The following is a 14,412-nucleotide window of genomic DNA, read 5'->3' as shown; positions in this document are numbered from 1 at the left end:
TAACTCTTTATTCTAGGTAATTATATTGGCCTTAAGAGTTTACCAGTGTCCCACAAGTGTAACCAGGCAATAAATGGAAACAATAAAATGCATCAATTCCAAAACCAAAGCCATCATTAAAAATGTGAGATTTTCCCAGAAACGTGGCGCAATTGGTGCAACCTGTAGGTTTCTATCATAGACAGATGAATGTCACTTGGTTACTTTATGTGCGCAGCAAAGATGAAAAGTTTCCTTTATACTTAAAAATCCACTTAAAAACTTGAAGTATGCGAATCGTGTGACTTTGGCACGTTTACATACTCACCGTGATACCGCATCATTTGCGGTCTTGGGGAAAAAACGTGTTTTTTATATTTAAAAGTAAAATAAAAGTGTACTATCTCCAATAAACTGTATCATCACGACAAACTGAGATTTAAATAATCTTTTTAGGATTTACAGACCAAACTGTTTTCGCTTTAAAATGTAAATAAGGAAATAAAACAAAACAAAACAATACGCTATGCTCTTTATTTATAAATTACGAAAGGTGCACAATGTAGCACAGTAAAAGTAAGTGGATCTGCACTGAAAATCAAACAGTTCTGTGGTAATTCCCAAATCAGATAACTGAATGCGTGTGAATGCGATGAGGTTGTCAGGTAAACGTTTTGCACACTTTTAAGTCACATAATAGAATATCTAAATCAAATTTGAAAAACGTTTAACTAACAAAGCTTTTCCGCGGTACTGCACAGCAAAAATCCGCAGAACACTCGGAGGCTCCAGAGGTTAATGGCGATATTAACAGAAAAAAAACGTGAGTCAAGCACTTTCAATTCTTGGATAATGTTTATTTACTAAAAATCAGTTTTTACAAGTTACTGCACATTTAGATAGACTCATGTATGTACACAGTACAGATACAAAGATATTCAATAAATACCACTTCTCCTGCCCATTAAGCGAGACTGCAGGACTTTTAAGAACACTACAAATTTTATATACATTTACAGCAAAAATTCATCAAAGTAAATCTAATATCACTCCCATAAAGGCCACGTTGTGAAGGTTAAAAAAACTAATACATGTATTTTTTTCCTAAAATATAATTCTGTCTCCGTTCTTTAAAAGAATGATAGAAATCGTGACAAGAAATACAGATATTAACACAGCAAAAATGGACAACGCTACCCGATAACAGAAAAAATATTCATATCTTGAATGAGGAATTCAAGTGATGATAAAGAGAGTACACTTCGGGGTCTTAAGGCACTGACACCAATTAAGTACTTTTCTGTTGCTTTTAATAATGTCCCCCAGCTTTAGAGGATTATTGCCTTTAGATCCGGACACATTTAATTGCCCAGTTGCTACTGGAGAGCACGGAGGACAGGCTGGAATGAGATATTTAAGGCATGTCATCTACGGTGTGAGTAGATTACATCTGCTTATGGAGTTTTGCTTAAGAAAATTAAGGCCGAGAATCCACGGTTCTCAGAAGTGGACACAAAATGAGAGCAAGTGAGCGCACTCGGAACGATTACGCACACGTTTATACACCGATATTCGCCACACGTTGTATTTTTCTTCGGTTTTGGAGTTTGGAAAAAAAAATAGTCTAAACTCCAAATTGCGAATAGTAAAACAATGCTTATCCGAGATGTGGGCTCATTTTTAAGTGTGCCGTGGCCAAGAGCGGACAAACGCGCGCGCACACACACATCTTACGCACAGACAGGAATATTAAGACAAATAGTACATCCCATAAGTGACGGGTCCACTGAACAGTCCTGGCACAGGCAGACTGGGCCTCGGGAAGGCGTTTGAAGGGCCCCAGGATGGAGAGCTCATTTGCGCTCCGAGGGGGAAAGGCAGCGCGAATGCGGGCAGGACGGGCTTGGAGGCTAACTTAAACTTTTCCAGCTCGGCCTCCTGAAGTCTCTTGGCTTTGGCCCTCCTGTTCTGAAACCAGATTTTGACCTGAGTCTCCGTCAGGTTGAGAGAGTTGGAGAACTCGGCTCGCTCTGCGATGGAGAGGTACTGCTTCTGGCGAAACTTGCGCTCCAGCGCCAGGAGCTGGGAGGTAGTAAAGGGCGTGCGAGGTTTCCTGTTGTTTTTATGCTTCCTTAAAGTACACTGAGTTGGACTTGAGCTTCCTGTCACAAAGAAATTGCAAAGAGAAAAAGCTGAGGTTAGATTAAATCAGAGTTTAACTGAAGCGGGATTGTCACAGCAGGTTAACGTAAGAGCCCTCGCCACTGGATACAAACACCAGCATAACGCAGCTTACACACACACACTGATAAATACACTGCAGTATATTGTTGTTGACAAAATAACCTGCATCACACTGTCACACCTCTGTGGAATCAAAGGCTTATACTCACACACATACTCAGATTTTCTGCTTTCATTTATGACTTTTTAAATGTTTAAAAGTTGTTTTATTTATTTATTTATGTTACAGATAACAAGACATATATGGCATAAAATGGTAAAGGGTCAGTGCAGCAGAGAAGCGAGTGTTTCATGAGCTCAGATGCAAAACATATTTGCATTGTTATGCATTTATTTACCTAATAAATGACCAAATAAAAAGAGTATTTACGCATCATGCGTGTCTAGGAAACAAAAAGGCGTCTCACAGTTAAACTTGTTATGCAGCTCCTATAGAGAGGTGGATAAATGCAGTTTATTTTTGTTTCTGATAACAGTGGAGGGACGGACTTACGGGGAGGTGTAGAAAAGGAGGACGTCTGGAACCAAGTGCTCTGATCTTTCTCACAAAACTGTGGACTGTCTTCGCTGGAGCTACTGGAAACACCCTGCGAGCTCTCAGCCGATATCTTCCTCTCCGCGTAAAAAGTCCTTGGAGATAGATGTTCGCCTTGCCCAGCCACGGGCTTCGGAAGGACCAGAGCTAAATCTGAGGACGAGTAAGAAGTCCGACAGGTGGTCTTCTTGGAAATCAATGACTCAACGCTAAACGGGAGGCTGCTCCGCTGGAGTTTGTATCCTTTCTCGGTTGTCATGTCTTTGGGTTGCAGTTCCTCGCTCTCTGTATCCGTCTCCTCTTTTTGATGAAGCTGTTTGGCATCTTGGGACGGCGACCCCTGCACAGGATTCATCATGATACAAGGGGATGGGGCCATGCACCTCCGTGCGGCCCGTTTAGAGGAATTACGTGGCTGAGGGGTACGGTGTCCAATGTGCGTCTTTTCGCTGTCAGCGGTGCCCAGTAGCTTTTTACGCGCTGGACGGGGTCGTCTATAAAAGGACAGGGGCTGTCCCCCCTCCCTGCTTCCACCAATCATCTCGTCAAGTTGGCCTCGTGACGTCTCAGAGTGTGGTTTTGATTGGCCTGTAGCCTTCCAAGAGAACATCAAGAAGGCTTTGAAAGGAAGGAGACGTTAATCATACAGACCCCATGCGGTGCGGGACTATTGATGGCTCTCACAAAGTAGCTTAGACCAATTTTAGTGCAATTAACCAGTGGGGAGGACTCTCTTGACCATTTACATCCATTAGCAGAGCACTTCCATCGGTAGTGTTAATTTAATTACTCTCTTACTGTAAAGCTGAGCAGGGGCTAATGAGTTACGTGTCGATAAAAGTCATACTTTTATCAAAGACATTAAAATATATTTCGCGTCCAAAATTAAATATCATAAAAGCAAATCCATTTGTCAATGAATAACCTGCCCGTATAAATGTACATTATAGAAATAAAAATAAGTGAAGCAGCTTAAAAGAAATTCCAATCAGGAAGAGTGCGGAGCCAGGATAGAAATTGATTAGGTATGAGTGTTGGTCACACAGCATTGCAGCAATTTAAGGCCTGTCAGGAGCTCTTCTCCTTAACAATAGCCTCGGTTGAGAAGCAACAGGCGTTTTCTTTCTCCAGGTCATACTATTTAATAAGCCAGACAAGTTGTGTTTTGCAAGGCGCCAGACTCGGCAGGATCAAAAAGGAAGATACCTCGGGGAGAAAAGGCAACGGTTAACTCCACTTAACCAATTGTCCTCCGAATATTTCATAGTCCAGTGCATGGAGCTGGGTGGAAACAGGCGCTGACAGTTAACTGTTTCACGTCTGGGTTCATTTTTCCAGTCATCTGGACATATTTTGTTATGAGAAAAAAAATCTACAGCAAAAAATAAATTAAAAAAGAAAGAAACCTTTTGAAACTATTATTAATGTGAAAATGTTCATAAAATGAGAAACATACCCATGATACTGAATGAGTATTCTTAGCTTGGAAGTTTTTACCGTTGTAGTTGATAAAGTTAATTCTGTTCATCACAGAGTTTATAACTGTTTTGTCATAAATCCTTTTTTGAGTGGGGTGCTTTAAATAGAATAAAATAGAATAAATAAATAGATTAAAAAGCACAGTAAATGTGTAGTGAGGTAGAAGCTGAATAAATATGGAAATACTTGAAGCGTGACACCTCATGGTTTGATTTGTCGCTCACAACAATAACTACAGTATAAATCCCTTAAATTTAATAAAGATTAACATCTAAATTCTTCTCCGCTGACATGTCCAAGCTGATGTCACATTAAACATGTCAGCAGCACACTGCGGCCTCCAAGCCAACACAAGACCCCACTGAGAACTCACACAGTCAGCAATGCTATCAAATACACAAGAAGAGGATTAGTGTGAAGATGGACTGAGCTAGTGGTCAGTCCAAGAACTTAAGCCCTCCACTTCCCCATCCTCTTTTACTCCCCCAAATTACTTTAATAGCCCCCCTCCGAGGCTAGTTGCTTAACTGGATGACAGTGGTATGTAAACCGACTTGACCTGCCCTGTACATATCCGTGTATCACAGCTGAAGCTCACATAGGATTCAGCATCTGACTTTAACTACAATTCACAGGATTAGCAGCCATTTCTTTAAAAAGTCAACGGAGAACCATTATTCGATTGACAAAAATCTTGATTGAGATCACTGATGGCTGACCCCCTGAACACCCTCAGGTGTAAGAATTTACCTCTCTACAGGTAAGAGGCACAACTCCTGCTTGATCATTCAACTTGAGTAAATCCTGATGTCGAGTCTGCTCCTTCATTTCCTATCTGACAAAACTAGTCCTCTGTCTCCTCACACACCGTGGCCTCTTGTCACCCAGCTGGTTTGTGTTTAAATGTGTACCCCTTCCCTCTGTCTCATCTCCATACTGTCGTGCAAGAAGGGGATGAGAGTTGGGCCGTGGAGTGCACAGGCTGATTCATCTGATACAGGTACATCCAAAGATAAATCTACACGAGAAGTACACTTACCTCTCCTCCCCTGGTGTTTGGTGCAGTGTATTTAGCTTCGGGCCCCCTCTCCCCTACCTCAAAAGACATTTCTGTAACAGCATGCAGGCGAGTGAACTGTGTCAGAAGGTGTTAGTGAGTTTGAAAGCAGATCTGTTCTTCAAGGTCGATGCGAGCACGATGGGAAGCACTTTCCCCTCAACTGGCACCAGAAATGAATACTTTTTCACATGTATGTGCAGGGGGGCCGTTTCCAACACTCTCATGCGTAGATGAAACCATTTATCCAGTTCATAAAGTGGTGGTGGCACAATGAACTATGTGAGAAAACAGTTTAAGGCTGTAGACCTTTAAGGTCACTCTCATGTCAAACTTTCTTTTTTTTTAATCATAGAGCCCAATAAACCAGTTTTCTTTTTCTTTTTTTTCAACATCTTTTTTTTACATATGCAGACACATCGAAGTGTGCAAAAACCTATGGACTCAGATTCTGTGTTATTCCTGTTGAGTTGATATCTGTCTTCCATCAATAATATGTCTATTCCCCACTGTAGCGAGGCCTTCTAACAAACAGATCATTTATGAGGAGCGAGCGAGCCGTGGAACCCAATCCTTGTGAGATGTGTCAACAGTGGCACAAAGACCTGTAGCTACAGGCCTCAGCGAGATGGACACTTTGCTGACATGACAGCGTGTGGAGCAGATGGAGACATGGGAGCATGTTACTCTCAGCAACATCCCAACACGTCAATCTTGCTTTCTCTGGCTTTTCTTGTCTGAAATTAGCTGAAGAAAACCGGAATACTGAGCCGAAGTTTAACAAAGCCACCCTCTTCATGTAATCAAACGGAACATTCTTCGTAATGATGTAGTCATCATTTCTCCATGAAACCAAGAGGTAACTATTTATTATTTAAAAATTTCTACCTCTGCAAACACTTTAATCCGTTCAGCTTCCTCACATACGGCAACCAGCACAGCACTCTCTGTTTAACAGCAGTTTAAAAAGCAGTTATTTGTGTTGCTCCGTGCTGCGGAAAATATCTTTGACCTTTAATTTGACTTAACAAGTTGATCCAGTCCACATCAGACTGGCTTCAATCCTGCACTTAAACGCTAGTTTGACATTTTCTGCCAAAGCCACTTCCTTTTGTGGCATCAGAGTGCCCTGTGTTTGAATGTCGGGTAATGAGAGAAATATTCTTGCCGTGCTAAAGGAAAGGAAGCAAATTGCCTCCATCATGGCTTCTTTTTTGGACTGTAAAAAAGCAATCAGGGGACGGAGTGCCCTGCGGTGTTATAGCTGCTCTTTTTGACTCAAACCAAATAACAGCAGGGTTTATTTCATACATCAGTGGGTATGGGATTTTGCATTTTGAACTCAGCGTTTAAATTAATGCTTGCTCATGAGCTGATACAGGCTAGATTTTTAAGCAGCATCTCTAGCACTGCTTACCACTCGCTCGAGTGTCTTCAAAAACAGTTGTGTTCTTTGAGAGGGTTCCTCCTGAGCTCTCTTGCCAATAGAGATTGTTAAGGAGAAAAACCTCAAGAGGTGACAATGCAATTGGCAATTTCGTCTGGCTTTCCATCGGCCATAGAAATCCACATTCTTGAGGAAAGTCTAGAGACAATGCAAGTGGGCGAGTTAGGTTGAGCACTGGGGACGAGGAACTTTGTGTGGCTACTCTGCGGTCTCATTCACAAACCGAAGAATGTCACCACAATCTCATATGCTCTTAGCAGCCAAAGCTGTGATGCAGTATATCTGAAGAAGAAGAAGAAAAAAAACTAAGGCAGCAGCATCAATTTTCTCTTTTACTGCTGGCTTCAAATCCCAGAGAGGCCAAAACCAGTAACTATTGTATAAATTACAGCAATTTGGTAGATATTATATTTTCTGTTTTACGTAATAAAAAAGCTTCGGCTGATATTTAAGCGGGGCAAGATGAAATATCAATAATTCCTTTCAAATTATTTCCACGAAGTGTAACTGAGAGGATTATTCAATCCTTATGGCTGAATGCAGGTACATTTACAGTACTCATATGGTCCAATTATAGTAAATTAGGAACAATTTGTATGTATAACATTTCGTTGAACTGGAAAATAATCATAATCACAGCAATAAAACAGTAAGTGTTCAAAACAATTCATGTCAAAAAGGATGACATTTTTTTTTCTCACAAAGCTAAATCACAGTCACATTTTCTTTTTGACAATTGCTTCCAGGTGAGAATCTTTAGATTTTTTTCCCCTGTCAGTGTATGTTTTTAAATGAACCATCCCCCATAATTGATGTGAAATTCATGTAAATGTAGCTGATTTAAAAATGCCCCCATTCATTATTTTATTTAAAATGTCTATCACTAGCTTTTCTTTACTAGCTAATCTTGCTTTTAATCTAATTGTAAGTCAAAGATTTTGCAGTCAAAAGCGGTTTCATGCACTGTAGATCCAAGCTGGCAAGGCTTGTTTCATAGTAATAATGTTATTGCAGGCACCAAAGGTCAGAACAAATATGTGTGTTTGAATATCCTGCGATTACAATTTCAAAGTCCTCCCCATGAGAAGTCGAACAAAGGAGAGGGTGGGAAGTTTAAAAAGCGGGGTCTCTTTCAAATAAATAAGCATGCCTCGGTCGTGAATAGGGCTGCTACCCAGCAGCCGGATTGGTTCTCAGAAGACTGAGAGCAGCAACTGTGCACGCTCTCCTTCTTCTTCTCATCCTCCTCCACTTAACTCCCAAACGCACTCATGTAGTAAACATCAGTAAACCTGATAGAGTCTCACAACTATAATTAACTGCCCCGGTCATTTCTTTATCCCACCTTTTATCACTTCTGTTCACCCCCTTTTCACCCGCTGAACAGACCATGGACGAGAAAGTAGATGGGGGGGTAAGCGCTCCCCCTTTTTGTGCTATTGCTTAATGAGCCTGAAAATACAATTGCACTGTCCTGGCTGTGAAGGTAGCCTGCAGGCTAGTGTAAATTAGCAGTGCAAGGAAGCCTGGAGGGCTGAGTCTTGCTGAGTAGCCAGAATGGAGAGATGTGGTGAGAGGGGAAAATCCTGTTAGGGCAGTGCATATGGAGGAATCACAGTGCGTTTTTGACCCAACTGGAGCTCACAGGGCCACTTGTTGAATCCCGCAGTTGTGAATCTCAAATGCAATCACATACAATCTCACTGCCGATCTGTGAGATTTATTGAGACTGCACCACAGCCATGTGTAATGGCATCTATTATGTGAGATGTCAGTTGTTCGTCACATTTCAAACCTATAATTCCATTTAGTTCTTCACAATGGCTCCTTTTGAGCCACTACTACAATCATCATTCAATTTAATTTTCTATTCTTTTGTAGATTCCAAGGCAAGGCAGCAGAGGCGAGTCTCTCACATTGCATATGTCCTCTTATGAGCTCGAGATGCTCTTTTGACCGCTCCGCTAGGCATCTGCTGCCCGTAGCTGCATTCTAATGCACATATCCTGCTGGGATGTTAACTTTAGGCCCTCAGTAATTGATGGCTTCCACACTTCAGCCGAGTCCCCCCTTTTTCCTTCTCCCTGCCGATTGTTGGTATATCTCTGTGGTTTGGGGTCTTTCAGTCAACCATTGTTCTTTTATGGAGGAATTATAATAGACTAAAGTAGAAGGAGAAAAGAAAAAGAAAGGAGGGGGAGAGAAGGGGAGGGGATAAAAAGAGAGTCGCTGCTGATATTTAGTGAACTCCGAAGGGGGAGTTTTCATTCTCATTCTGCAAGTTTGGCACATGCCTTCTGTTACTAAGTGGCAGTGGATTGAAAGAGCTTCTTGCATTTCCCATTCTGCAGCTCTGCTAGGTGCCTAGACTTACAACCCTGGCAGCTGTTGGGCCTTCTATGCAGCTATAGACTCCTCTCCACAGGTGAGCTCCCCTACCAAACTCCCAGTCTCCACTTCACTCAATAGGGCCTTTTTCAAGCCTTTTATCAGTGGGGAGAGGCTGACTTTATGTGTGTGCCCCTCACATAACTGCAATTCATGGTTCTCAAGATTGCAATTAATGTTGCTCATTGTGTAACGCCAGGGTGATTTATATCTTGTTTTAGTATCGTCTTCTCAAGCACATTTGGACGTAGGTCTTTTTGAAATTTTCTGTAAATGGCAATTACAACATCCAAGAAAAAAACAAACATAAGCATCACGCAAACAAACGCTGTTTTGGTGGCACAGAGAGTGGACCTTTTTCTGAGGCTTACTTCAGATAAACAACGCTCTAAAACAAATGAATGGAAATGCAGCGCAGCATATTTGAAGGAAAAAATAACAATTTTGTATCTAATTTCTCCCAAATTTGCCACATTATGATGCTGCATACAGTATGTGTTTATGTGATATGCTAGCCAAAGTGGCCAGTGGTTGGGTCTCTATTTCTGTAAGGCAACAATTACTTTAAGAGCTATCGGCTGGATTGGTGAACCACTCTAAATGATGTTGTTGTTTTGGTTTGGGCAGGTTTCAGCACCTTTTTTCTTCAGATTTCAGTGGCAGAATATTCACTTGTTTATTTTCCTCTTCTCTTTTTTCTCCCTGAGATGCGAGCTGTTACATATTACTCCTAAGGTGTGGTGCCTCTTCCCTCAAAGGGCTCCACTGTTTCCTCCAAACTGCTGCCAAGCTGGGCTATCTATTCATTTGGTTACTTAAGTGTAATTGCTCCCCTTTGAAGCCTCAAAGAGGCAAATCATTTGCTTTGGCCCCGGGGCAGTAATGGTCACCGAGCTAGCGACCCCCTCCTGGTCCGAGAGCGTCGAAGAGACCGCGAGAGGCCAGCTCCCATACGGAGAAGAAATAATACGGCCTGGGCCGCTCAATTTCACCTCCCTTTTCATCCCATTCTTTGAAAACTTTTTATTAACAACAGCTTTCTCTCTCATACCAGGGCGCCAGGAGAGGGGAGGAGAGGAGGCAGAGAGGTGGGGAGGGAGGGGTGGTGGTGGTGGTGGTGGCGGCATGAGAGGATATCGGCAGCGGGGGAGGAGATGGAGGGGGTGGAAGGGGTGGCTGTCCCCTGTAGATGTCTGCTGGATTCTCACACACTCACATGCACATGCATATACATACACACATCATCACTAGTGACAGGTCAAGGAGGCATTGAGAAAACAGCCTCCCCCTTCAGTCTCCCCCATGGCTCACACTGCTAAACAGGGATTCATGTTTCATATGCCACTGGCCTCACGCGCACACACACACATATACACACATTCCTGGTCCACAGAAGCTTGTGAGTGCATGTGCATTTGCTAATATAAATCAATAACCTATATGACCCTGTGCTCATACACATGCATCTGTGTACCTGCTCACCTCATTGTAGACATGAGAATGTATTTGACTCGCCTCCTTTCAACCCACGATAGGCCGCGGGAATATGCGGCAACGCAGTACAAAGACCCCATTTAACGCTGAAAATTACTCCACCACTTACTGTAATTGTCACAGTTCTGACCACATTGACATTGTAATCTCATAATAAGGTAATGGGAGGACTGAAACTGTGTACAGGAGTGCAATTAGAAGGGTGTAGTTCAGAAAAAAAGGGTTAAAATGTCAGAGGACAACATTTCCTGCCCAGGCGGAGGCATATAGTACTCCAAGTTTGTGTTTTTCACGAGGTTTCACCGATGAAGACAGACCCAAAACTGATAATGGTGCTCTGTTTTCTTCCTTATCATCCATGCAGGCTGTAACTAAAAGGATTACTGGCAATCACTTTTTAGCACAAAAATAACAAATTTCACAAAGAACAATCCCTCTTTAATGCAGGAATTGCATGTTTCAAATCTTACACTCTATCTGGACTCTGTACCGTTATAGCGATATGACGAGGCCTACTTTTAGAAAGAAAAATGATTACTTCTAAATAGCGCAAGTTATCTTCAAGACAGTGTGGAGCCAAATCAATGTGGACAGGCATCCATAAAAAGCCAACCTGGTTATGAATGCTGCGTTTTACTTGTATCATTTTGACTTTGAGGTTTTTAAGAGAGAAGCATTCCCTGCAGTCAAGCCAGATGGTAACAATTCTTAGACATATTACGAGCTGCTCTCTGCCAAATAGCATACCTTTGGGCTATGTTTTCAGTGGGCTATAAAAGCCAATAATGTAATTTTGATCTATTTTATCAGATATCACCCCAGCTCTGGCTGCGTTTATATAAGACAAAGTTTTAAACAGTACAAGGAGTCTCTCTGTTTTGCTTTTCCCTCTATAAGTGCACAATTTTCAATATCTGACCTGCTGCGTGGCTTTGCTTGTTTGACTTCTGCACTGGACTGACATTTTGGAGTGGGCCGCAATGGAGAGGTTAGCCTCCATGTCGTCAGACATATGGCACTTGGTATATGTAAAAATACACTTAACTATAGGTGCGTGGTTGCCCACAAGATGACTTGTGCTGGCCGGCCCAGAGAGAAAAGGGGATTCTTTGTGGAAGTACTTAAAAAGTCTGACCCTGACATCTCTTAATGTAACAATGACACAGTAGCAAACCATCCCAGCACTACACCACACTCCCCAGTGGCCTGCCATCAGGTCCATGACTCACCACTGACCTTGCAATAACTTTCCAGCGCTCTACCAGCCCCATTTAGAAAATCTTAAGGGACACGGTATTCAGTATGACATGGTGTAACACTAAACACACCTGAAAACAGAGCAAGTTTGCATAAACATACTGAACAACAGAGCCAATGGATTATATCCCATCTGTGGGTACTTCTCCCTCGTAATGTCTAAAAAGTGTAATTGCCCCAGAAAAAACACAATAAAGTTGGGACGATCGAAGACATTAGCTCAGGTTTTCCATTGTGAAGCATGTTGTTTTCTTCAGGTCCGATCACATCCACAACTGGAAGCCTGCTGTGTGGAATTACTCGCACTAATGGCACTACACACTTTTGTTGCAGGAAATCGGACAGCCACGCTGTAACTGCTAAAACGGCGATTAAAAACCCCAAATTGCATCATGATGTTGGGCAATTCAGCAGAGGTCTAAAAGCTCTCCAAATGAAGTGAACGGGATTATTGAGCAGTTATGGGATGTGTAAAATTGTCTCGTGAAGCTATACCTCTGTCTAATGGATTTCTTTGGAAAAGTACGACTTAAAAATAACAAAATCTAAATCTGAAGGCAGCTAGTAAAGACTAATTAAAGTTTGCAATAATAACTCTGTAATTTGCTTGTCTGTGGGGTCATTAAGTGTCTCCCTGGCTTGGTTTAATGGGATACAAACTGCAGTTAATGAGACAAATAGTTAGCTGTAATTATGCCCGGCTGAGTGTTGGCTATAGATGCTCTGAAGACTGAGCAACTCAATTTGAGATTTCTTTGTACTCTGTAGGTGCTGCTCATTTGCTGAATTGCGTGTATTATGAGTGGTTTAGATTAGTTTGTTTAATAGTAATTGAAGGTTGAGTACAAATACCTGAGCCATGAGGGGAAAAGAATGATTTGCTGATTAAAAAATGAGAACAGGGGAAAAACAGTTTATGATCAAATAGCTCCACCAGCTTTTAATTATATGTGACCTTTTTAAAAATGTGGTCTCAATTTAACATCAGAGGGAGGAAAGTACAGTGTGCATTATTGTGAGGTTTTATCTCCTCATAGTCATATCCCCTCATTGCTTGTGGTGCTTGTTAAAAGCCATTGTCGATAACAAACACAATTTTTCTGTGATAAACTGAGTAAGACAGGAGAGCCTCAATGAGCGGTCTGCACAAAACTGTCTTTGTCTCTCATCTCCAGCAGCCAGTTACAGCAGCCCCCCCCCCAATGACTGAAGTCTGACTTAACTAAACATTTTTTTTTCTCTTCGTCCCCTTTTCTCTCAGTGAATTTGTGGTCGTGTGCAATCTTTTAATGAGCTCCATCTTTGACCTAGGTTGTATGTTTCCAGAGATGTCATGTCTTGTAAGTCAAGGAAAGACTTTAATGTTCACATGATTTAAACGTAAAGGGACAGATTCCAAAAATGAGGCCAGTGCCAGAGAGGAAATATTATTCCTGTAAATGAGAAATTGTAAATGCAAAGTACATCCTAGAGATGATGTGAATACACCGGGAGCAACAGACTTTGAAGAGTTTGACCAACTTTTAAGATGAAAAAATGATTAAAATTTCCAAATCAAGACGTGCTAATGGTACTTTAACAATTTCATTCCAAAATGAAAGCCACCATATTCTGCGTTTCCAATGCACACTACACATAAATCAGAATCCAAGTTTTTTTTCCAATGCAGTTTTTTTTCTTTACCGTAAATTTGTTGTGCGTGTTTCCTGTTAAAACACATGACTTGTGCCTTTATTCTTAACTTCAGATCATAAGGATGAAAAGAAGGGAAAGAGAAGGAAAAATAAAACAGAGAAGGACTTTGGCTTGTGACCGTAAGTGACATGCTTGCCACGGCATTGTTTGAGGTTTTTGCAGACCTGTAATCAAATTTGGGAAGGTTTGGAAACCTATCGTCATGGTGTGCTCTCCAAGACAGAATGATGTCCAGTGAAAGAAAAAAAAAGAAAAGAAAAGAAAAGCTCTCGCACACATTCAACATGCTATGCTAGACTATGAGAAAATGTCTTTCTGAAAAAGAAATATCCCCCACAACAGCAATTTCCATGCACCATGAAAAACGTTCCTATTACAAATACAGTTGTTATGTCCTTAAATCTGTTTGTTTTGTCATATTGCTCCAGGGTTGTTTCTTTTTCAGGAAACCCTGCTTCAATTAAGTGTGATGGAACACATGTGTCCCTTATCGGGGGCCAGAATCTTCTACTGTTGGCCTTTGAAACGACACCGGCTCCACGGGATAATTGGGTTTTAAAGGGGTATTCTCCCGGGTTGCCACTTCTTGTGCCTGTCGGCGTGGATCAGCTGATGTCTATAGACTTTTTATAAGTAATCATAAATTGGTTATGTATGTAGCTGCAGGGATGATAGAAATCCTAGGACCCAACTCTCTTTTATGTTGGGCCCACATAAGACACACAGACTGACATCCCCCTCATAGGTGCGTGACTAAATCTGATCCAATTATATGATTCACCTTTGAAGTTTTACACTTTCTGATTTAATGTGGACCTCACAGTAAACAAAAGCAGC

The 14,412-nt window shown here is 41.6% G+C and overlaps 1 protein-coding gene across 1 annotated transcript; it reads right to left on the bottom strand.

The window, feature by feature from the left end:
• Positions 1 to 828: 828 nt before the first annotated feature.
• Positions 829 to 3,204, bottom strand: LOC116310574 (homeobox protein MSH-C-like). The gene is made up of 2 exons (XM_031727419.2): positions 2,717 to 3,204; positions 829 to 2,141 (listed from the first exon to the last, which is right to left on the bottom strand). Exons 1-2 carry the CDS (start codon positions 3,135 to 3,137, stop codon positions 1,729 to 1,731), a joined length of 834 nt encoding a protein of 277 aa, XP_031583279.2. The 5' UTR covers positions 3,138 to 3,204; the 3' UTR covers positions 829 to 1,728.
• Between the last annotated feature and the right edge of the window lie 11,208 nt (positions 3,205 to 14,412).

The sequence above is a fragment of the Oreochromis aureus genome, linkage group 6 (genome assembly GCF_013358895.1).
Source record: "Oreochromis aureus strain Israel breed Guangdong linkage group 6, ZZ_aureus, whole genome shotgun sequence".
Lineage (NCBI taxonomy): Eukaryota > Metazoa > Chordata > Actinopteri > Cichliformes > Cichlidae > Oreochromis > Oreochromis aureus.
This window is presented reverse-complemented; position numbering and strand designations above follow the sequence as displayed.